Below are 22,316 nucleotides of genomic sequence, written 5' to 3'. Positions count from 1 at the left end.
ATTCTTAAGCTGCTTTTGAATTCATTTTCTGGGTTTGCGAAAGACAAAATTAACTAGACTGGATTTACAGAAGATATTAAAGTCCTGGGAACTTAACAAAAGTGAACACTAACCAAGCTTAATGTAATGGGCAAATGAAGCTGTAGCTCTTTAAAAGATGGGGTGGGGGGGAGAAGTTATTCTATAGTGTTGTGGTGGATTCCTGGATTAGACAGGGGGTTGGACTAGATGATCACTAATGTCCCTTTCAACCGTTATGTCCCATAATTCTATAAAAACCATTCTACTCCCCAAAATCTTAAATATATACTGTATGTTTACAGGAGTAAAGGAACAGTTTGTGTATTTTGTGGCAGCAATCCAGTATCACTTATCTTAATTGTGAGTTTTGAAAGACTCGGGTCAAATTCTGTTTAACCCTTTGGGAAAAAATGGGATTGAATTTGACAGAGCTCTGGCTTATTGCCAACACACAGCCATTTACTTCCACCTTGGAGTTTACCATAAGATTGTAACTTATAGTTTGGGTTTATCTAATCTCTAAAACCACATTGCTATATACTTGTGATGGCAAACCCATGTGGCACAGGTGACATGCAGAGCCCTCTCTGCTGGAACACCAGCCCAGCTCTATGGCGCATGCACGCGTGCCTCCCCCTGGCCAGATGGTTTTTGGGTCCCCCCGCAGGTTTTCCCCCAACCCCCAGCATGCCCTACCTTTCTCCTCCATTTCTGCTGCCCTCACCAACCTGGAAGCCAAAACAGGGCATGTGGAGGGCTCGTGCGACACCCGTTTTGGGGTTGGAAATTCTCCTGCACCAACTTGGAAGCCAAAATGGGGCATGACGAGGACCATGCGCGGAGAGTCAAAGAGCAAGCGTGGGGAGTGCTCGCATTGCATTTTGGGGATTGGGGCATGGGTGCGTGCATTTGTGCGCACACTTTGGGCACTCCGCATCGAAAAGGTTAACCATCACTGCTATATACCTATACATCTCAACATCTTTTTCTGTCATTTCTAAGGGCCAGCAATGTACCGTACTGCTTTATAAAGTTTTATAGGCGAAAAGGAGCGGTCCGTATGTGCTAAGAGCTTACTATCTGAAATAGGCAATGAGGAAGCAATATTGATTGGGGAATGCTAAGAGCATTCAGCGTTTGTAATAGGAACCAGCTGAGTGTCAGCATCAAAAATGGACTTGAAACAAAGAAGCAGCTCCCAGTGGCAGGAAGTATCTGGAGTGAGAAGTACCTTTTAAAAGCTAGAAGCCCCTCTCTGCGTGGTATAGGGTGTTCACGCATGTGTGCCTGGAAGGTCTCAGAAGATCAGCCCAACACAATGCAGATGTGAGCTCCGTTTGAGAATTATGGATTTCAATAGGTAAGTGTTTAATACTCAAGATGAGATACTCAGATATTCTCTGCTGAAATCTCTAAAAATCTTGTTTTAGCTGGATCAGGCTCCCCCCCAAAGGGTTTCTGATAAAATATATTGGGTGATATTAGCTGCTGAGGGAGGATGGAGTAGTTATCCAATCCAGATTGGGGAAAGGTGCTGTAATTTTAATGGAAAAATATATATATTTCCTGGCAGGGGGTGTGTATGTATACGTGTGTCTGCATATTTTTTCTATACCATTTGCTCAGTATGTTATTAGTCTTCCAATTCAACTTCAACATGTGCTTGCAAGCATTGCATTAAATATTCTCTCCCCCCCTTCTCATTTTGTTTTCTTGTTTGCTAGCTTTTGGATGGAATAAAAGTGAGAAAATAGCCTTCTGAGATTTATTCCTAGGCAAGTCACTGTAGACTTAGCATGCCTGATCATTAAGTTGTAAGTCACATCATATTCTCTGCATGAAATCAACATGTTGTGAGAACGTTTGCCCACACGGCAAGATGCCCCACCCAGAAGTGCTCTGATATTGACAGGATAAGGAGTCCAACGCAAGAATTTACAACACAGGGAAAGATAGCTAAAAGCAGGTAATATTAATCACAATAACTCCACCAGGGAAAGGTGGAAACACAAGAATCTATTTGTCACTTGATTATTTGCATCTGTGTAGCGGAGTAATTTCCATAATTATATGTGGGCAGCGTATTGATGGGTGTATTTCTAGCAAGAAAAACAGTGCTCCGTTTCAGATTGATTGATGAGGTGCCATCGTCCATGGTGACTCCTGGCGACCGCATAGATAGATTTTCTCCATGGCAGTCTTCCCTAACCTGCTCTTTTAAGTCTCCCAATGGTGCACTCATCACCATTGTAATTGAGACCATCCACATTGCTGCTGGTCGTTGTCTTATTCTCTTTCCTTCCACCTTTCTCAGCCTCGGAGCCTTTTCCAGAGAACTGGCGCTTCACATAATGTGTCCAAAGCAGGACACATTTGTGCCTTGAATAACAACTCTGGGTTGATGTGGTTAATGATGCGTCGGTTTCTTTTCTGGATTGCCCACAGTATTCTCAGGGGTGAGATACTGGAACAAACAAATTTCTTTGCAGGGAGGGATGTGGAGTTACAAATTTTCAGTGGTGGGTACATGATGGTGGCAAAAGGATGCAGAATTCTCTTCTTGGTCAGCTAATGGCCAGTTATTACCTCATTTAAATAAATGTACTGTGTCAAAACAAAAATAATCCTGCATATGTGAAGCATCCTATGAAGATATTAGAATATGACATGTTGGAGGTAGGAATCTGCGACCAACATTGACGGGGTACTTGAAGGGCTATTTTTTCCCCAAGAATTTTACCTGTTCAATCCAGTCCAACAGATTGGCTGCCAGAGAATGTTGACTCTTGGGAACTAGAAAATGGGCTTTTTCTGCTGCAGCCGCTGCCTAGTGGAATATTCTCCATTTGGGGATTAAAATGGTTCCAGTACTGTTGGCTTTTCCCAAAGTTTTAAAAATGTGCCAGGGCCTGGGGCTCAGAAAGGGCCCTGTTATTTGACTTTACTATTAGTTCACAGCTGCTGCTTATTCATTTTGTGGATATTTTTATTGTTTTAATGTTTTTTATGTCATTGTTTTAGAATTTTAGAATTGTAAGCCTCCCAGAATCACTTGGTTGAGTAGGATAGCTAGAGAAATGAAATAAATAGTCCTCAACATTTGCTCCGAAATAAAAAGGGAATTGGTCTCTGATGGCAAGTGTGAGTGTGAAGACAGGGAGGGGAAAAGCTTTCTAGCGTGATAGTAAATGCTGTCAGATAAGAAACCCATTGAGTATCCTTGGAGAAATGCCATATTTTAGTCTCCCCCTTCCCTCTTTTCAATAATTGTGCAAATTGGGAGGGTGTTGAAGAAAATTTACTTTGAAGAAATAAAAGCACAGCATCATCTGTTTCTCAAGCTTGACAGCGTTGAGATATGTGGACTCCCAATTCCCAGAATTCCCCAACTGGGAAAGGTTGGGTAATGAAGATATTTTCTTCCATTCTTCGTTGTTTGTTGCTCATGAACCTTTACACCATTGTTTCCCTTCTGGCTTTAAAGCAGAGAAACCAACTACAACCATACCCAGCTTCAAGTGCTCTGGTGTTCTCAAAATGTTTCCCCGTCTCTAGAGAGCCTGGTTGGCATGACTTGTGGCAAAACCAAATGGTCTCCCCCAGGGGTGGGCTTCAAAAATTTCAGCAATGGGTTGTCTGTCCCGTTGCTAAGTGGGTGTGGCCATGGCCTCCTGCACCACAGTGGGGGAGGTGCGTTTTTGCCTTCCCCAGGCTCCAGAGGCTTTCCTTGAGCCTCTGGGAGGGCGAAAACTGCCTACCCCCAGGCTCCAAAGGCCCATTTTCCCCCCTCCCCAAGCCTCCGCGCGGGCCCTGCACTTACCTTGCATCCAAAAACAGGCCGTGTTGAGACTCTGGGGAGGGGAGGGGTGGGCGGGGCCAGCCAGGGGTAGGATTTAGAGGTTCTTCAAACTGGCCATAATGTTAGCTAGGGGGTTCTCCCAAACCCGGGCGAACCCGTAGCAGCCCACCCCTGGTCTCTCGCAGTCAAAACTCATGAAGCCAGAGACCTATCTCAACCGCTACATTCTCAAGATCTCATTAAGCTGTTATTGCAAGTCATTTTACAGTTAGGGAGAAATGATTGGCTTCTCAATCTCTTTTCTTTCTCTCTCCCCCAAAGGTTTAAAATTTCTACTTGGAAAGATCTAAGTACCCTGTGGGCCAGATCTGGCCTCCAAGCCTTGTGTTTGACACCCCTGGTATAAGGTTTCCTGCTTGAGGAGGTGGGGAGGGTTGAAGTAGAAGACCTCCAAGATCCCTTCCAACTCTTACTCTGTTGTTCTGTTTGTTTCTCTGGAAAAAAACAAGCCAGCAGTATTTCAAAGGCTACTGCTGCCCCACAGTTGGGCAAAAAATTACAGAAACATGGTGCCAAGACCAGTCTCAATTGTGGCTGCTAAAAAAGGACTAGCTTTGTCCCCTTGACATCTCATTTCATATATTGTTAAATTGCAGAATCTGGAGCACTGTCATACTTGTATGATGTTTTAAATAAGTGAGATTCAACCAGATATTCAGTGGCTGCCATACGAGCCTGGCTGTTGTGCAGCATTTTAATTGATACTACTATAGTGTCACTTACATTATAATTGATACTACTACAGATTCTCCATGACTTACAACCACAAAAGGGGCTGGCATTTCTGTCATAGGTCATTGCATGATAAGTTGAGTCACCATGGAACCAACCTGATTTTAGAACCATTTTTTACTACAGTCGTAATTCAAGTCACCTTGCAGTCGTAAATCAATTCATACAGTTGTAAGTACAAATCCAGTGGCTTTTTAACAAGAAACCGACAAAAATAATTACAATTCGCAATTACATGACTAGGCCACAGCTGGTAAATGCGAGCCAATTATCAAGCATCCGAATTACAATCACATGACTGCGGGGTGGGGAGGTGTAGTGCAGTGTTTTGTGACAGTTGGAAGTGCTTTACAAACTCTGAAATCCAAGGCTATTATTTATTCGAACTGTCATTAGACAAATGGTCAGAAGTCGAGGACTGGAAGTATTAGAGATGAGGAAAGGCAGGGGGCAATTACGATCAAGTCCATTTCTCTTGTGGCTCCCAGTTTATTAAACTCTTTTCTTCCACATCACATCATTTTTTTTCCTATCTGGTTCGTCAGCTTCTGATTTAGATGTTGGCAGCTGCTGGTTGTATTCTAACAGGGAGCTATTGAATTTTCCAGATTACAGTAGCTCAATTCTTTGAATCTTCAACTAAGCAACCCAGGCTTTTCCTATATGCTAAGCCATATATTGGGAAAAAGCAAACACCCGCCCTTTAATAGATTTAGTTGTGTATTCTTTCTGAGCGTGGCTGTAAAATGTAGGCGGTCCTTATGGCTGATTTCCATTTCTCTTTGTTTAAAATGAGAAGAGAAAGTGACACAGCAGCAAGATGCAGAACCATAGTCAGCAGAGTATATAAGTGACCTAGAAACTGCTTGCAGCCTTGCAAATTGCCAGAAGATTGTGGCACATCAGTCACGTTGTTTCAGTGGTGTGATACACACTCAGAACAGTGGCATGGGAAGTATAGCAGGTAAGCTCCAAATCAGCTAGCAAAAAGTAGCTTGCAGTGAGCCTCGTGGCTTACGATGAGGCTGGCTCTGAGTCAGCTTTTTGGGTGCTTCAAGGATCTGTTTTATATTAGCGTTTGACATTATTGTCTTTATTCTCCATTGGTTCCAGATGTGGCCAAACGCCAAGTACACTCACTGGAATCAATGGAAATTTCCTAAGACAAAAATTGCCAACATCCCATTTGATTGATTTCTGACAGTATACAGGTGAAACTCGAAAAATTAGAATATCATGCAAAAGTTCATTTATTTCAGTAATGCAACTTAAAAGGTGAAACTAATATGAGATAGACTCATTGCATGCAAAGCAAGATAGTTCAAGCCGTGATTTGTCATAATTGTGGTGATTATGGCTTACAGCTCATGAAAACCCCAAATCCACAATCTCAGAAAATTAGAATATTACATGCAATCAATAAAACAAGGATTGTACATAGAACAATATCGAACCTCTGAAAAGTATAAGCCTGCATATGTACTCAGTACTTGGTTTGGGCCCCTTTTGCAGCAATTACTGCCTCAATGCAGCATGGTATGGAAGCTATCAGCCTGTGGCACTGCTGAGGTGTTATGGAAGACCAGGATGCTTCAATAGCGGCCTTCAGCTCTTCTGCATTGTTCGGTCTAGTGTCTCTCATCTTTCTCTTGGCAATGCCCCATAGATTCTCTATGGGGTTCAGGTCAGGCGGGTTTGCTGGCCAATCAAGCACAGTAATCCCATGGTCATTGAACCAAGTTTTGGTGCTTTTGGCAGTGTAGGCAGGTGCCAAGTCCTGCTGGAAAATGAAGTCAGCATCCCCATAAAGCTCGTCTGTGAAAAGAAGCATGAAGGGCTCCAAAATCTGGTAGATGGCTGGGTTGACCCTGGACTTAATGAAGCATAGTGGACCAACACCAGCAGATGACATGGCTCCCCAAATCAACACATACTGTGGAAACTTCACACTGGACTTCAAGCATCTTTCAGTGTGTGCCTCTCCATTCTTCCTCCATACTCTGGGTCCCTGGTTTCCAAATGAGATGCAAAAGTTGCTCTCATCAGAAAAGAGGACTTTGGACCACCGAGCAACAGACCAGATCTGTTTTTCTTTAGCCCAGGTAAGAAGCTTCTGATGTTGTTTGTTGTTCAGGAGCAGCTTGACAAGAAGAATACAACATTTGAAGCCCATGTCCAGGATGCGTCTGTGTGTGGTGCGCTGACTTTCTATTAATGTGCTTTGATACAGCACTTTGGGAACATCCAACTTCTTTTGCAATTACCTTTGGAGGCTTTCCCTCCTTATGGAGGGTGTCAATGATGGTTTTCTGCACAACTGTCAGGTCAGCAGTCTTTTCCATGATTGTGATTCCTACTGAACCAGACTGAGAGACCATTTAAAGGCTCAGGAACCCTTTGCAGGTGTTATGGCTTAATTAGCTGATTAGTGGGACACTTTGAGCCTAGAATATTGCCCTTTTTCACAATATTCTAATTTTCTGAGATTGTGGATTTGGGGTTTTCATGAGCTGTAAGCCATAATCATCACAATTATGACAAATCATGGCTTGAACTGATCTTGCTTTGCATGTAATGAGTCTATCATATATTAGTTTAACCTTTTAAGTTGCATTACTGAAATAAATGAACTTTTGCACGATATTCTAATTTTTTGAGTTTCACCTGTAAATGGATCCAACCAGTTGGTTTATTTGGGTGAAATATTTTAAATTTTCTTTAGTTGAATAAATGAATGCATGGCCTAAGATTGACTACCGGCTGCCAGCAATTCGGCAGTTGGAATCTCACCAGGCTCATGGTTGACTCAGCCTTCCATCCTTCCGAGGTGGGTAAAATGAAGACCCAGATTGTTGAGGGTTAGGGTTAGGGTTATGTTGACTCTGTAAAACACTTAGAGAGGACTGTAAAGCACTGTGAAGTGGTATATACTGTATGTCTAAATATTATTGCTATAAGTGGCCTGGGAGTACAAGGTTATTCTTGCACAGTGGCCTCTTAAGTAAGGAAAAAACAGAATCATAATTCTAAGTTGAAATGCAGATAGAATTTTTTTGCATCCCCTCTGGAAATGCTTTTTTATATTCTGCAAAATCAGTCGCAGTACATCCTTTCAGTTACTGAAGTCCTAGCTGTCTTGTAAATTAATTGATGTATTGTGAACAATTTAGTTTTTTAAAGTAAAAACTATACTTTTTACTGTATGTTGTTTCCCCTAAAATGCTGTTTTTCAGAGAGGGGGGGGAGGGAGGGAGAGACAGACAGACATCCTTCTTTCCCTACCCTCTTTTAGCAAACAATGTTAACAATCTCTGTTTTCTTTGAGGATTACCGTATATACTCGAGTATAGGCCGACCCGAATATAAGCCGAGGCACCTAATTTTACCACAAAAAACTGGAAAAGTTATTGACTCGAGTATAAGCCTAGGGTGGGAAATGCAGCAGCTACCGATAAATTTCAAAAATAAAAATAGATACCAATAATGCCATTGCCCATTGAATAACATATACAGCCTGCCTGTGCCCATTAAATATACAGTAGCCATTGTAAAAATTTGCTCTGCATAACAAATTATTATCACACAATACCGGTGTATTCAATGAAATACTTCACTCACCTCATGATGCTGATGTCCCGCTGTGATGATGATGTCCCGCCTCCTATGACACACGGCACAGTGATTCCTATCATTGGATCACTGTACCAGAGGAGGTGGGACATCGCTATGTGGCTGCTTGCCATAACAAGGAGGAGGTGGGACATCGTTGCAGAGCAGCAGGAGGGGGAGGAAGGGGAATCGTAAGATAGCCCTGCATTACATTAGAACGTGAGGAGGGGGGATGGTGCGGTGCACGCTGCGCGGCAAACTGACACAGAGGGAGGGGAAACTCAGGGGCGCTGGGCCATTCACGAGCGTCACCCAGCGGCATGGCCCCGCCCCTTTTTCTCCTCCATTTCGGGCAAATTTTTCACTGACTCGAGTATAAGCCGAGGCGGCTTTTTTCAGCTCAAAAAGTGGGCTGAAAAACTAGGCTTATACTTGAGTATATACAGTACTAATTTAGACTCCTTTAGGTTAAATATTGATATATTTAGGACCAAACAACACATTTTAAAATATTCAACAGTACACAGGGATGCAAGATGGAGATCAATAGTCTTTGTTCCAGAATCGTATTGCTAAGCGATTTGAGATTTTCCATAGCTGGAGTAAAATGGCGAAGAAGAACAGTGCTGAAGAGTTTTGCCCAGAAATCTAAGGTTTTAATAAACTGTCTCTCTTTCTCTTTTATCGATCTTTCCTGCCTCACTTTCTGTTTTCAGAGGAAATTATGCAACAGTGCATAAGTTCACTCAGAGCCATGTTTATATCCATGTTTATGTAGGGCTTGCAAAAATGTGAGTGTGTTTGGCTGCTCTATGTGACTCAGAAACCATGAAAGAAAAAAAAAAAGGTATGGTTGAGAAGGAACAAGACACAGCTGCAAAGAATCAGATGAAAGGTAAGATAGCCAGGGAGGTTAAGAGAGATTGTCAAGTTCTGAGCAGAAAAATCGCTACTTTTTGTGTGTGTGGGAGTGCTTCTGTGTTAGATCATGATTGTTGCTGGATCTGACCACCAAAGCCATGTTTCACTTAACCATAAACTCTTGGGAAAAGAGTAATTTCCCATTACTTTGGAAGTCTGGTCACCAAAGTTTGGTTTCCACATTCTCAAAATATGTATTGGAGCTACAGGTCTTGACTTACGAGCACAGTTGAACCCAAATTTTCTGTTAAGCAAGCTGGTTGTTAAGTGAGTTGTGCCCCATTTTATGACCTTTTTTGCCATGCTGTTAAATGAATCACTGCAGTTGTTAAGTGAATCATACAGTTGTTAAGCGAATCTGGTTTCCACCGTTGACTTTGTTTGTCAGAAGCTGGCTGGGAAGGTTGCATAGGTTAATCACATGAACCCTAGGACAGTGCAGTTGTCATAAATACATGCTAGTTGTGAAGCGCCTGAATTTGATCACGTGACCATGGGGGTGTTACAACAGTTGTAAGTGTAAAAACCAGTTTAGCCATTGTAATCTCAAAGGGTGACTATATGGATGTTTGTAAGTCGAGGACTACCTCTATAGATGTACTAAAATGGCAGTGCAAATGATCTAAGAGTTGCCTGCAGGGAAAATTTTGAAAACACTAAAACCTTAGAATCTTTTACTTTAGGTTCAAAGTTTTAAAGTGGGACAAGATGTAGATTGATAAGCCTGTACTTATGATAGCTAAGTGCTTCATAGAAGCATCGAATTGGAAGGGACTGTATAGATCATCTAATCCATGTTTAAAGACTGAGTACCAGTTGTATCAGTGTCTAAGACGCTGAGCTTATTAATCAGAAAGGTCGGCAGTTCGGTGGTTTGAATACCTAGTGCCGCGTAACGGAATGAGCTCCCGTTACTTGTCTCAGTTTCTACCAACCTAGCAGTTCAAAAGCACATAAAAATGCAAGTGGGAAAATAGGAACCACCTTTTGTGGGAAAGTAACAGCGTTCCGTGCACCTTTGGTGTTGAGTCATGCCAGCCACATGACCACAGAGATGTCTTTGGACAGCACTGGCTCTTCGGCTTTGAAACGGAGATAAGCACCGCCCCCTAGAGTTGGGAACAACTAGCACATATGTGCGAGGGGAACCTTTACCTTTAACTTACCAGTTGTTTGTTGTGACATACGGGTGGAATAGAAATTGATTTTGGATTTCCCAGGAATATCTGGAGAGCTGCAGTGGACAGTCAGATACTTGTCCAGAAGCATACAGGTAGTCTTTGATTAACAACAGTTCACTTAGCGACCTACGAAGTTACAACTGCATTGAAAAAAGTGTTATGACCATTTTTCACATGTAGGACTATTGCAGCATCCCCGTGGTCATCTAATGTACATTCAGATGCTTGACAACTGACTCAGGTTTATGACGGTTTGCAGTGTACCAAGGATATATGATCACTTTTTGCAACCTTCTGAGAAGCAAAGTCAATGGGGAAGCCAGATTGACTTAACAGATGTGTTATTAATTTAACAACTGCAGTGATTCACTTAACAAAGGTGGCAAGAAAAATCATAAAATAGGGCATAACTCATTTAACTAATCTCTCACTTAGCAACATAAACGTCAGGCTCATTTGTGGTCGTAAGTTGAGGACTGTCTGTATTTGGTCTGCTGCATCAGAACTCTTCTTTGGCTCTAATATTTATTAAACTTGTATACCATCTGACTGATAATACTTTTGGTGTTATATCTACAGAAAATGTTTAAAAGACAAAGATGCTTCCTCATAGCCATTGGCTTCATCCCTCTTCTAACTGCTTTGTTAGCCTTCCCATTTCCTGACCTCAAAGAGCAGCAACCAGTTGTGACCCCTTCCTTTCCCTGCTGTGATTTCTTTTCATGGAGATGGTGAAATTAAAATCACAAATGGCCACTAACTTGCCCCCTGGTGAAACTCTGGGGAATGGAGGCAAGCCCCAAGCGGGTGGGGGAAATCCTAGGAGGAGTTGGAAGGAGGTAGGAATTTCCCTTAGTGGGAATATCCCATCCTGTAATTTCAAAGAAATTACAAAACTGTCTTTGACAAATTTACTGTGAAGCCTAAATTAAGCCAATAAGTTATTTATCTCGGCTTCCCAAGCCTCCTAGGAACTCTGCAACGTTGTGGTGGCACCACAATAATAAATGGGCAAACAATAGATACAAACTCAAGGTAAACTGCTCCAAACTCGATTGCAGAAAATACGACTTCAGCAACAGAGTGCTCAATGCCTGGAATGCTCTACCTGACTCTGTTGTTACATCCTCAAACCTCTATAACTTTAACCTTAAGCTGTCTACTGTTGACCTCACCACATTCCTAAGAGGTCCGTCCATAAAGGGGGCGTGAATAAGCGCACCAGCATGCCTGTCCCCATTTATTCGTACCCATTTCCTGTGTTCATGCCCATGTTTATACATACCTGTTACTTCATACATGTTTCAAAACTAAATAAAATAAAATAAATAAATAAATATGTATCTCAGATCAGTTCAGGTGGACATGATATTATAGCTTAATGGAGAACTTGATTAATTAATTAAGTGAAGATAATCATTTATCAGGCTGGATTACTACCTGAAATAAAAGATACAGGATTTATGTTTTGCTCTAAATTGTTACTTCCTTTTTTTTCTCTTTCAACCGGAAATGTCTTTTGGTTTCTGAAGAAGTTATGAGTTTTATCTTTTATCCTTTTCTTTCTTCGCAAATTCCAATTTTGTATTGTTCATTTGGTTTTTCTTGCACATACAAAATTCAAATTTCAGAAAATTCTGGTGGAAGAACTTGGAATATATACAGTGCTTGCTTTTAAGCACTTTTTACAACTACGACAAATATGAAGTTACGCGACTATTTTACAAAACGTATTGTGTATTACTTCATCGGCCCATAAAACTATATTTTGTGCATAATAGTGAAAAATATATTTGAAGGCAATAATTATGAGCGTATTGTTTAAATTTATTTCAATATACTATTGTTAGTTGGCAATGAAATTGCAAATCTATCACCTTTTATACTTGCTTAGACAAGGTAGACAGTCCAAATGGTAAAGTTGAAAACAGAAGAAATAAGTATTGTATTAAACGGCACAAAAAAAAAATATATCAATCAAGCAAGCACTATTTTCTGGGAAAGAAACTAAAGTTGGTGGGGAGGAATCAAGGCACAAGATGTACATTTTGCTATATCAGTCATTGCTGAATGTAATAGGCATTGTTGTATAATCCATTTTTAAAAAATAGAACATATCTGTTGAAAAGTGGTAATATGTAAATACTGGTAGTCCTCAATGTATGACCACAATTGAGCCCAAAATTTATTTTGTTAAGTGAAACAATTGTTAAGTGAGTTTTGCCCCATTTCACAATTTTTCTTGCCATGTTTGTTAAGTGAATCACTGCAGTTGTTAAATTAATAACACATATTATATGTTAACTGAATTTGGCTTCCACATTGACTTTGCTTGATGGAAGGTCAGAAAAAGGGATCAAATGACTTTGGGACACTGAGCCAGTTGTCAGGCATCCATAAATCACGTGACCATGGGGATGCTGCAACAGTCATAAGTGTGAAAGATGGTCAAAGTCACTTTTTTCAGTGCCGTTGCAGTGGTCACTAAACAAACTGTTGTAAGTCAAGCTGTTGTTGCTATTCAGCTAGCCTAATTACAATATTCCTATGTGCTTTTCCCATTACTTCACTTTTCATCAACTAACTTGTGCAATTTCACCTTTTGCTTCATTTTTCTTCCCAGGGCTTCAAACAGCTGTAAGCTACGTAGTTTTATACAGTGTTTTTGTTGCATCATTTTAACTGATTTTAATTCCAAAGAGGAATGACAAACAATGACTATGCTACAGTATTGTTAAAGAGCAATACTGGAAGTGGCCTTTGAGAACAATGGCTATATTCAGAAAAAGTCAAATTTTATTTAATAATAATTTCTATTCCTACATGCATCAAAGGCACCTTCTTTCAGAATATTGTTGATTTTGCAAATTACCAGCATTTGAATGGTACATGTATGTTTTGATAACTGCAGGTCAGCTCTGCTCTTTCATCAGGGGTGCATTCATCCTTACTTCTTTTATCATACTTTTTCATCAGTTCCTTTTCATTTGGTTTTAAAGCTTGCCATTTCAGGGTACTGTTGTGACCTAGATTTCCCCAGCAGCACGAAGCCGAGTCTTCGTCCTAATAAACCCCTTTTATTTAATTTACAGTGCAAAATCTTTCCTCTCCTACAGTCTTTCAAGTTAGTTCACAATTACCGACTTTTATCAGGCTTGGAGAGTCGCCAGGCCAATATCTTTCAGACGCCGCAATACTTGGCAAGAATGCAGGAATTAACTAATTGTCTCCTGCAAACACCCCTCCCCTTTCGCTCCTCTTTTATTCCCTATGGGAGGGGCCATTCACCGTCCACCAGTGGCCTTACTCCCAAGTCAACCTTTGTTCCTTAGCTGTTTCCTTTGTCTGGCAACTCTGCGCATGCACACACTGGGAACAGGCTCCAGCTGTTTGTTTGCCTCACTGATGTCTGAGTCTGAAGACAGCTGATAACTGTCAGACGGCCTTGGCCCCCTCTCTGCCTCTGACGCAGAGCCCTCGTCAGAGCCTTCCCCAGACTCCAGGACTGGCCCATGTTCCTCCCCAACCTCCTCACTGTCTGAGTCTGCTGCCAGCTCTGCTGGCCGCTGGGCCACAACAGGTATGCAGATTGACTTTACCTTAGGTTCATTCTTAAGTATTAATTTTAATCCTGTAATTGTCATGCCAACTGACCTCTTTTTCATATTTCCCTTCTATATTACTTTAGTTTTTAGTTTCGCTTTTTTCTGCCTCCTGCGACTGAAATGCTTGTGCTGCATTAAAATGCACTAATCAGTACATTTATGCAGGTTGCATTGGGAATTCTTTAAATAAATGCTTTTATTTAATCACTTGTAATCAGTGAATATATATGTGGGTATACAAATTAGTATATGTAAAGTAATTCTAGAAACACTAATCCTCCTTGCCTAAAACAGTGTTTGATCAACCCTAGCTTATATTTTATTTATAAACAGTAGCTAATGGTTGGATTTTTAAAATTTCTGTAGCTTGACTTTCATCATGAGTTCCGAGTTAAATGTCCCTGTAGACCCTCCTTCTTCTACCTGTTGTGCTGAGCCCACCGGCAAGGGCATGGATTACCGGGACTGGGTCCGTCGTAGTTATCTGGAGCTGGTCACCTCCAATCATCACTCTGTTCAGGCCCTTTCATGGAGGAAGTTATACTTGAGTCGAGCCAAGTTGAAAGCTTCCAGCCGGACCTCTGCCCTCCTCTCTGGATTTGCCATGGTATGTTTTTATAGCTGCTGGGCTATCACGATTTTTCAGATCTGTAACTATTACTGTTGAACTGAGTTCCTTGAAATCTTCACTGGGTTCTCTAATACAGGTAGACCTTGACTCACAACCATAATTGAGCCAGGGGTGGGCTTCAAATTTTTTAGCAAGGAGTTCTCTGCCCGGTTGCTGGATGGGCCTGGCCATGGTGGGCGAAGCCTAGTCGGTCTCCACCATGGCAGGGGGGCATTTTTGCCCTCCCCGGGCTCCATAGTGTTTCCTCGAGCCTCCAGAAGGGTGAAAACAGCCTCCCCAGGCTCCAAAGGCCCACTGGAGGCCAGAAACAGATTTGTTTCCAGCCTTCCTGAACTTCTGGTGGGCCTGTTTTTTGCCCTCCCTGAGTCTCCGCGCACGCCTTGCACTTACCTGCATCCAAAACGGGCCGCGTGGGGACTCCTGGTAGGGGAGGGGTGGGCGGGGCCAGCCAGGAGTAGGATTTGGGGGTTCTCCGAACTGGACAAAATCTTAGCTAGAGGTTTTCCTGAACCCCAGCAGCTCACCCCTGAATTGAGCCCAAAGTTTCTGTTGCTGAGTGAGATATTTGTTAAGTGAGTTCTGCCCATTTAACGGCCTTTCTTGAGACAGTTGTTAAATGAATCGCTGCAGTTGTTAAGTTAGTAATGTAATAATTGTTAACTGAATATATCTTCCTCATTGACTTTGCTGGTCAGAAGCTTGCAAAAGGTGATCACATGACCCGTCATAAATGTGAGTCAGTTGCCAAGCATCTGAATTTTGATCACATGATCATTGGGTTGTAAGTGTGAAAAATGGGATAAGTCATTTTTTTCAGGACCATTGTAACTTTGAATCGTCACTAAATGAACTGTTGTAAGTTGAGGACTACCTGTATTCAGATGTAACCAGAGCCAGCCCAGAGCACCTGATACCGTTCCGGTATGGTGCTCCGGAGGGCCCACCCGCCCGCCCACGCTTCTTACCGTGATTTAAAGCTGTCGGTGTTTACGCGCATGGCACATACAGCACTTGTGCAACGCTCCGCTGAGCAGCTGGAGCATTGTGGAGGCTTGTGGAAGCGTCGTTTCCAGCTACAACGCATGTGCGCACTGCGTGTGTGTGCATGCGCACTGCATGCATGCATGTGGGTGCACGTCGGGGCCGTTCCAATCGTACTGGTTGGAACGGAATCCGGAACCCACCACTGGATGTAACAAACCTGACCTGCAATCAAAAGTATCCAGAGGAGCATTAAAAGTGCAATATAAGCATAAAGCCAGTCTTTGCATGCAGAATTATGATAAGTACCGTATTTTCACGACCAAAAGCCGCACCGGATTATAAGCCGCAGTATCAGTTAACGTTAATTTTTCAAACTTTTTTCATATATAAAGCGCACCGGGTTATAAGCCGCACGTTTTTTTTGCAACATCTGCCACTCCTCGCACTCCGCACTACATGATACACACACCCCCGCACCGTTCGTCCAGTAAGGTCGGGGAGGCGTTGGGCAGAATTGGGAGGGAGATTTTCAAAGAAGCGCACCAAATATCTCCCACGAACTGAATCTGAATCTCCCTCTTGATTTTACGCTCAAACTAGAAGCTCTCCCACACGTCCCTCTGGTCTCTCCCTCTCAATTTTACGCTCAAACTGGAAGCTCTCCCACACGTCCCTCGGGTCTCTCCCTCTCAATTTTACGCTCAAACTGGAAGCTCTCCCACACGAGGGAGGTGTGCGTGCCTGCGCGCGGTCATTTGCTTGCAAATTGAGAGGGAGAGACCAGAGGGACATGTGGGAGAGCTTCCAGTTTGAGCGTAAAATTGAGAGGGAGAGACCAGAGGGACGTGTGGGAGAGCTTCCAGTTTGAGCGTAAAATTGAGAGGGAGAGACCAGAGGGACGTGTGCGAGAGCTTCCAGTTTGAGCGTAAAATTGAGAGGGAGAGACCAGAGGGACGTGTGCGAGAGCTTCCAGTTTGAGCGTAAAATTGAGAGGGAGAGACCAGAGGGACGTGTGCGAGAGCTTCCAGTTTGAGCATAAAATTGAGAGGGAGAGACCAGAGGGACGTGTGGGAGAGCTTCCAGTTTGAGCGTAAAATTGAGAGGGAGAGACCAGAGGGACGTGTGCGAGAGCTTCCAGTTTGAGCGTAAAATTGAGAGGGAGAGACCAGAGGGACGTGTGCGAGAGCTTCCAGTTTGAGCGTAAAATTGAGAGGGAGAGACCAGAGGGACGTGTGGGAGAGCTTCCAGTTTGAGCGTAAAATTGAGAGGGAGAGACCAGAGGGACGTGTGCGAGAGCTTCCAGTTTGAGCGTAAAATTGAGAGGGAGAGACCAGAGGGACGTGTGGGAGAGCTTCCAGTTTGAGCGTAAAATTGAGAGGGAGAGATCAGAGGGATGTGTGGGAGAGCTTCCAGTTTGAGCGTAAAATCGGGAGGGAGAGATTTTCGATCTTTTTCCATACATAAAGCGCATCGGGTTATAAGCCGCACTGCCGGTTTTTGATCAAATTTTAGGATTTTCAGTGCGGCTTATGGTCGTGAAAATACGGTATATGCTCATTTTTAAATGCTAGTGCACTTCTGTATTCCATTGTTTTCACATCCTGTTTGTCAACTTTCTTTTCAATAAAAAGTGCAAAGCTTGCATGTCCAGTTACTTTGCTGGAAGATACTTTCAAAATACTTTTAAGAATTGTCACATAGATCTAGATTTGGGGCATATTCTGAGCTCCCTTTCACTGCATGTGCTCAGAAGCTATAAGGTTGTTGTTTGGATTCATTTGTCTTGCTTCCTGTTGTGCAGCAAGTTGCACTTGGTGGCGTAAATGGCCAACTTGGCCAATGTCGACTGGCAACTACCCGGAGGAGAGCCTTCTCGGTGGCTGCTCCGACCCTCTGGAACGAACTCCCCGTGGAGATTCGTACCCTCACCACTCTCCAGACCTTCCGCGTAGCCCTTAAATCCTGGCTGTCCCGACAGGCCTGGGGCTAAAGACTCCAACCCCACTCGAATAGTATGACTGTTGTGCTTTTTTAATGATGTATTGTCTTCATGTTTGTAACTTGTTTGTCCCTCCCTCCCCCTGAATTGTGAGCCGCCCTGAGTCCCCTCAGGGAAAAGGGCAGCATACAAATAAAGTAAATGAAATGAAATGAAATAAATAAAGTAAATGAAACTTTCAAGATTCCTGTTACATCAGAGGTGGCAACATACAAACTATGTGACTCCCCAGCCTTCAGAACCCTAAAGCTGTCTGGTATCGCAGCACTAACATTTCGCAGCAAAGATAATTTCTTTATTTTGAAAAAGAAATAAGGGTAAAAATAGGTATATTGTTTATCATATTTATATGGCTGCCCATCTCACAAAATGTGACTCTGGGTGGTAAAGGAAGGAAGGAAGGAAGGAAGGAAGGAAGGAAGGAAGGAAGGAAGGAAGGAAGGAAGGAAGGAAGGAAGGAAGGAAGGAAGGAAGGAAGGAAGGAAGGAAGGAAGGAAATTGTGGCTTTGCACCATTTAATGTGCTTAATGACATCATTGTGTCATTTACCTTATGGATTGGGGAAAAATGCAACCCTTAGGTGCAAAAAACTTCTGCCATTCTTTTCTTTTCCTTTCCTTACCACACCACACCATGTTTAGGAACCTTCCTTCCCAAAACATAAAACCATGTTAGCAGCAGAGTCATGGATTAAAACAAATTTCAATACTATTAGGTTTATGGGTGCTTAAAAAGATAGCATTAAGTGGATGACTTCTTTTCATTTGACTATCTTCCCTTCTATCCTGGCAACATGCTAATTGGTTTCTCCAATGGAACTCCAATCTAAATCCAATCAAACTGATTGGTTATGCCATCAGATCAGTGTTGACTCTTATCAACTAGGTAGATACATTTTCTCCATGATGATCTGTCTTTAACCTGGTCTTTCAGGTCAAACAAATAGTCACCTCTTCATATGTTATTTTGCAGGTGGCAATGGTTGAAGTCCAGCTTGAGATGCAGTACCAGTATCCCCCAATGCTGCTGATTGCCTTTAGTGCTTGCACCACCATTTTAGTTGCTGTCCATCTCTTTGCTCTACTTATCAGCACTTGCATCTTGCCTAATGTGGAAGCAGTGAGTAACATCCACAACCTGAACTCTATCAGTGAGTCTCCCCATGAACGTATGCATCTATACATAGAGTTGGCATGGGGTTTTTCCACTGTTTTGGGCATCCTTCTCTTTCTTGCTGAGGTTGTCCTCCTATGCTGGATCAAATTCCTGCCAGTGGACTCTGCGTTCAGAAATGATAGCACTGTTATCCAGAAGACCAGCCAGCATACAGGCTGGCATGCGGCCCTCATCTCTACTATAATTATGGTTCCTGTGGGGATCATCTTTGTTGTCTTCACGATCCATTTCTACCGGTCGCTTGTCCTCCACAAAACAGAACGCCACAACCGAGAGATTGAAGAGCTCCACAAATTGAAAGTGCAGCTAGATGGGCATGATAGGGGTTTGCAAGTTGTGTGACAAACAAATGCCTTTTGGTTCCTACGTTCATGTTCAGCTGAGGGTTCTTTTAGCAGCAGCAGCAGAGCAGCAGAAAGGCATGATAGGCTGTTTAGAATCCTATCTTTCTCTGATGTCAAAAATTTGGCTGCTTTTCATTGAGGCCCAGATCAACTTCCCTTCGGTTCTTCATCCTGCAGCCAACATAACCATGTTTATAAAATTGAAGGCTACTTACATCTGGGCTGTTATTCTTTCCACTTCCATAACTTGAAAACAGCCTATCTAGCTGCATGGTTGTGATGCATTTTAATTGCTGCTCTTTGTAGTATTTTTTTGAGGAAATGTATGGAGTAAGGGAAAAGTCTGGGTGCCACTGCTCTCCTCTTACTGGCAAGGTTTACAAGCATTGCTTTGGGAATGAGTTTGTACATCGTCACATGCAAATAGATGCTATGGAAATTGTGAAATGTGTCTGCTTTGCGATTTCACACCCAAGGAGTATTTCTGGATTACCGACAAGGATAGATTCGGATTGAGCCAAGAACTTTTACCCTGCCTGCATTATTTTTCTTCGTTTATTATTTCATATTGCTTCTATAAAGTATTTTTTCGCAAGAAAAAGAAAAAACAGCCCTTAGCCAAGAAATCCCCATGTTTCTGGTTAATCAGAATTTTGGGGAAAGTACAGCAGTACTTTTTCTTCTTAAATGCTAATTATAAAAGAAAGATTTAAAAGAGGAATATACAGTACATTAAATTTAGAAATCTCCTCTGATTGCACAACAGTTGTATGTATAAGGTTGTAATTTAAAAACAACACAGCCCTGGAGACACAATTTGTTACGCTGCAGGAGGCCTCCAAGCTGATACTATTCTCCAATATCAGAAGACAGCTGGAATGTAAAGTACAAATTCTGATTAATGCACAAAGTTGTTTTACGATGTAGAAATACTGTAGTGGTGATATAATATGGATAGTATTTGGAAAAGGCCTTTTTACAAGTCCAAGAATCCTTGTTCAAAGGATTCACAGCAGTTCTGTGTGTTCACAGAATTCTAACTTAGTGAAATGTGGATGATTTCATTTAGCTCTATTCAGTGTGGGAAAATTAAATTTTACCTTATGTATTCTAATTTAATAAGAGTTGATTGTAGCAGGTATCTTTCAAAACGTGTGCCCTATATTCACATACATCAATATCCTATTTCACACACCTTACAGTATATATATATATTCAAAAATTACTGTATTTTGCAAATAAGAGGATAATTGTATGATGAATTACAAAGACAAAATTTCCCCAAAGTTTTTTCTTATGTAAATTTAGGGATACTTTGAAAAGGAAAAATAGAATATAATCATAAAATATAATCTCTGCTGGTAAATTGTTCAAAGGTAATACGTCATCCCTTACTTTTGCTTGCCAGATGTATTTGTTTTAGTATAATTAATATATATATATATATATATATATATATATATATATATATATATATATATATATATATATATATATATATATATATATATATATATATATATATATCCATTGTATATGTATTTTCTGCAAAAGACATACTAGTTGTGAAGCTACATAAAATACCAGTTTTGGATACTTCAAAACAACTTTTGTACTGCTTTTTTTAATCTCTTGTCATTAATGATTTAAATAACATGTGTATTGGAGATGGTGTGAGTATTTGTGTATCTTCAAATTAGGCCTAAATCACAAGTCTGATCTATAGCTGGTAATTGAGATTCTCTGAAAACTGCAGTACAACAAATAGATTGTATGCAATATTTACATGGCAATAGAAGAGCCATATATTCCTGTAGTTTAAAAAAAAGTTTCTTAGAGCAGTTGATTGGATCTGGATTAAGTTCCACTTTAGTTTCATTACAATAATTGGGACAAGCTAGCCACAATTTAATCTCGTGTCCTTTGTTATCAGCAGGGCTGAAATCTAGCACAATCTATTCCACAGTATATGCAGCCCAGTGTAATCAAGCAAACCAACTGTAAACTCTAATTTAGGTTTGCGTCAAATATTGCCCAAGAACATGGCTATCAAGTATATTTTTTAAAAAAAATTATATGTGACTCAATTTAGATGGAATAAGATGAGAAGAAAATAAAATAAAAATACTGTACGCAGTGGTCTCCAACCTTGGCCACTTTAAGACCTGTGGACTTCAACTCCCAGGGTTCCTCAGCCAGCAAAGCTGGCTGAGGAACTCTGGGAGTTGAAGTCCACAGGTCTTAAAGTGGCCAAGGTTGGAGACCACTACTGTACAGTATGGAGATTCTTAGTCATGGTTGTCCCAAAGGTGCTCCTCCCCCCACCCCCACCCCGAACTGAAGAAGCCTCTTGGATGAGAAGCGAAATGTCTTCAAAGAAAAAACCAGAAAGTCCAGTTGTCTCTTGAAAAAAAGCACATTTGGGACTGTACAGCATTTGATTTTCTATTCCTAGCAAGGAGAGGAAAAGGGAGGGAAGGACACTGGTCTCATATCTTGGTAAACTATGGTTTATTAAATACCAACATATTATTTAATTCTGTATAGCACATTAATTTAATGAATTAATTTGACCTACTCTTAAATGCCACAGGTTTGGTTCTTTTACAGTAGAGGTTATGAACCTCCCGGGGCTGTGAACCAGTTCCGGTCCGTAGCCTGTTGGGAAATGGAGCCTTGCAATCGGTGGGCAACTGCACAAAGCTTTATTTGCGCAGGCGCAGGATTAGGTTGCACATGTGCAACCGTTCCCTCTCCCCCTGCTACTGTTGCCATTGCTGCTACCAGTCCATGGGCCCAAAAAGGTTGGGGACCACTATCTTACAGAGAGTATACAGTAGCTAGAAGAATATTTTTAAAAAATGAAAGAAAGAAGAAGCCAGCTAAGATGTAGAAGGGAAATGGAATTTTTATCTCGTTTTGGGGTTGCTATATTGATCAGAGATAGTACTAGATTCTGATTACTACTTGAAGCAAAAAAAACCTTTTGCAGAGATGTGTTTTTTTGCCATTTGTATAAGGAACTGAATTTCTGAACGTTTATGAAAAGAAAGTTTGATTAATTACACTTTGTTCCACTGATGTCTTGAGTATTAAGACTTTTAACATGATAACACAAGACACCAAAACCTTTATTACCATCATTTTTATTTTATTTTCACAAATCCAAATCACCACCACTAAGGATTACCCAATGTTTGAGAAGGCTTTTCAAAGTGTAAAATATGAACTGTAAAAAGCTTTTCTGTGGTCTC

At 41.6% G+C, this 22,316-nt stretch overlaps 1 protein-coding gene across 2 annotated transcripts; it reads left to right on the top strand.

The window, feature by feature from the left end:
- Positions 1-1,211: 1,211 nt before the first annotated feature.
- Positions 1,212-20,509, top strand: ORAI2 (ORAI calcium release-activated calcium modulator 2). Of its 2 annotated transcripts, XM_087717231.1 has the most exons (4): positions 4,457-5,576; positions 9,000-9,116; positions 14,295-14,535; positions 18,515-20,509. In XM_087717231.1, exons 3-4 carry the CDS (start codon positions 14,308-14,310, stop codon positions 19,058-19,060), a joined length of 774 nt encoding a protein of 257 aa, XP_087573357.1. In that variant the 5' UTR covers positions 4,457-5,576; positions 9,000-9,116; positions 14,295-14,307; the 3' UTR covers positions 19,061-20,509. The 2 variants fall into 2 exon arrangements, with proteins under 2 accessions (XP_013930334.2, XP_087573357.1); XM_014074859.2 differs by lacking the exons at positions 4,457-5,576; positions 9,000-9,116 and adding an exon at positions 1,212-1,381.
- Positions 20,510-22,316: the final 1,807 nt, after the last annotated feature.

The sequence above is a fragment of the Thamnophis sirtalis genome, unplaced genomic scaffold, assembly GCF_051295495.1.
Source record: "Thamnophis sirtalis isolate CommonGarterSnake01/CBP01778 unplaced genomic scaffold, rThaSir2_p1.2 scaffold_6, whole genome shotgun sequence".
NCBI lineage: Eukaryota > Metazoa > Chordata > Lepidosauria > Squamata > Natricidae > Thamnophis > Thamnophis sirtalis.
Note: the sequence above shows the minus strand (reverse complement) of the source record. Positions and strands in the feature narration are given on the sequence as shown.

What these genes read in the sequence shown, in the direction of transcription:
- ORAI2 (XM_014074859.2), top strand. An exon ending in TCCTCTCTGGATTTGCCATG is followed by an intron (nt 14,536 to 18,514) that starts GTATGTTTTTAT and finishes GTTATTTTGCAG; the next exon opens with GTGGCAATGGTTGAAGTCCA.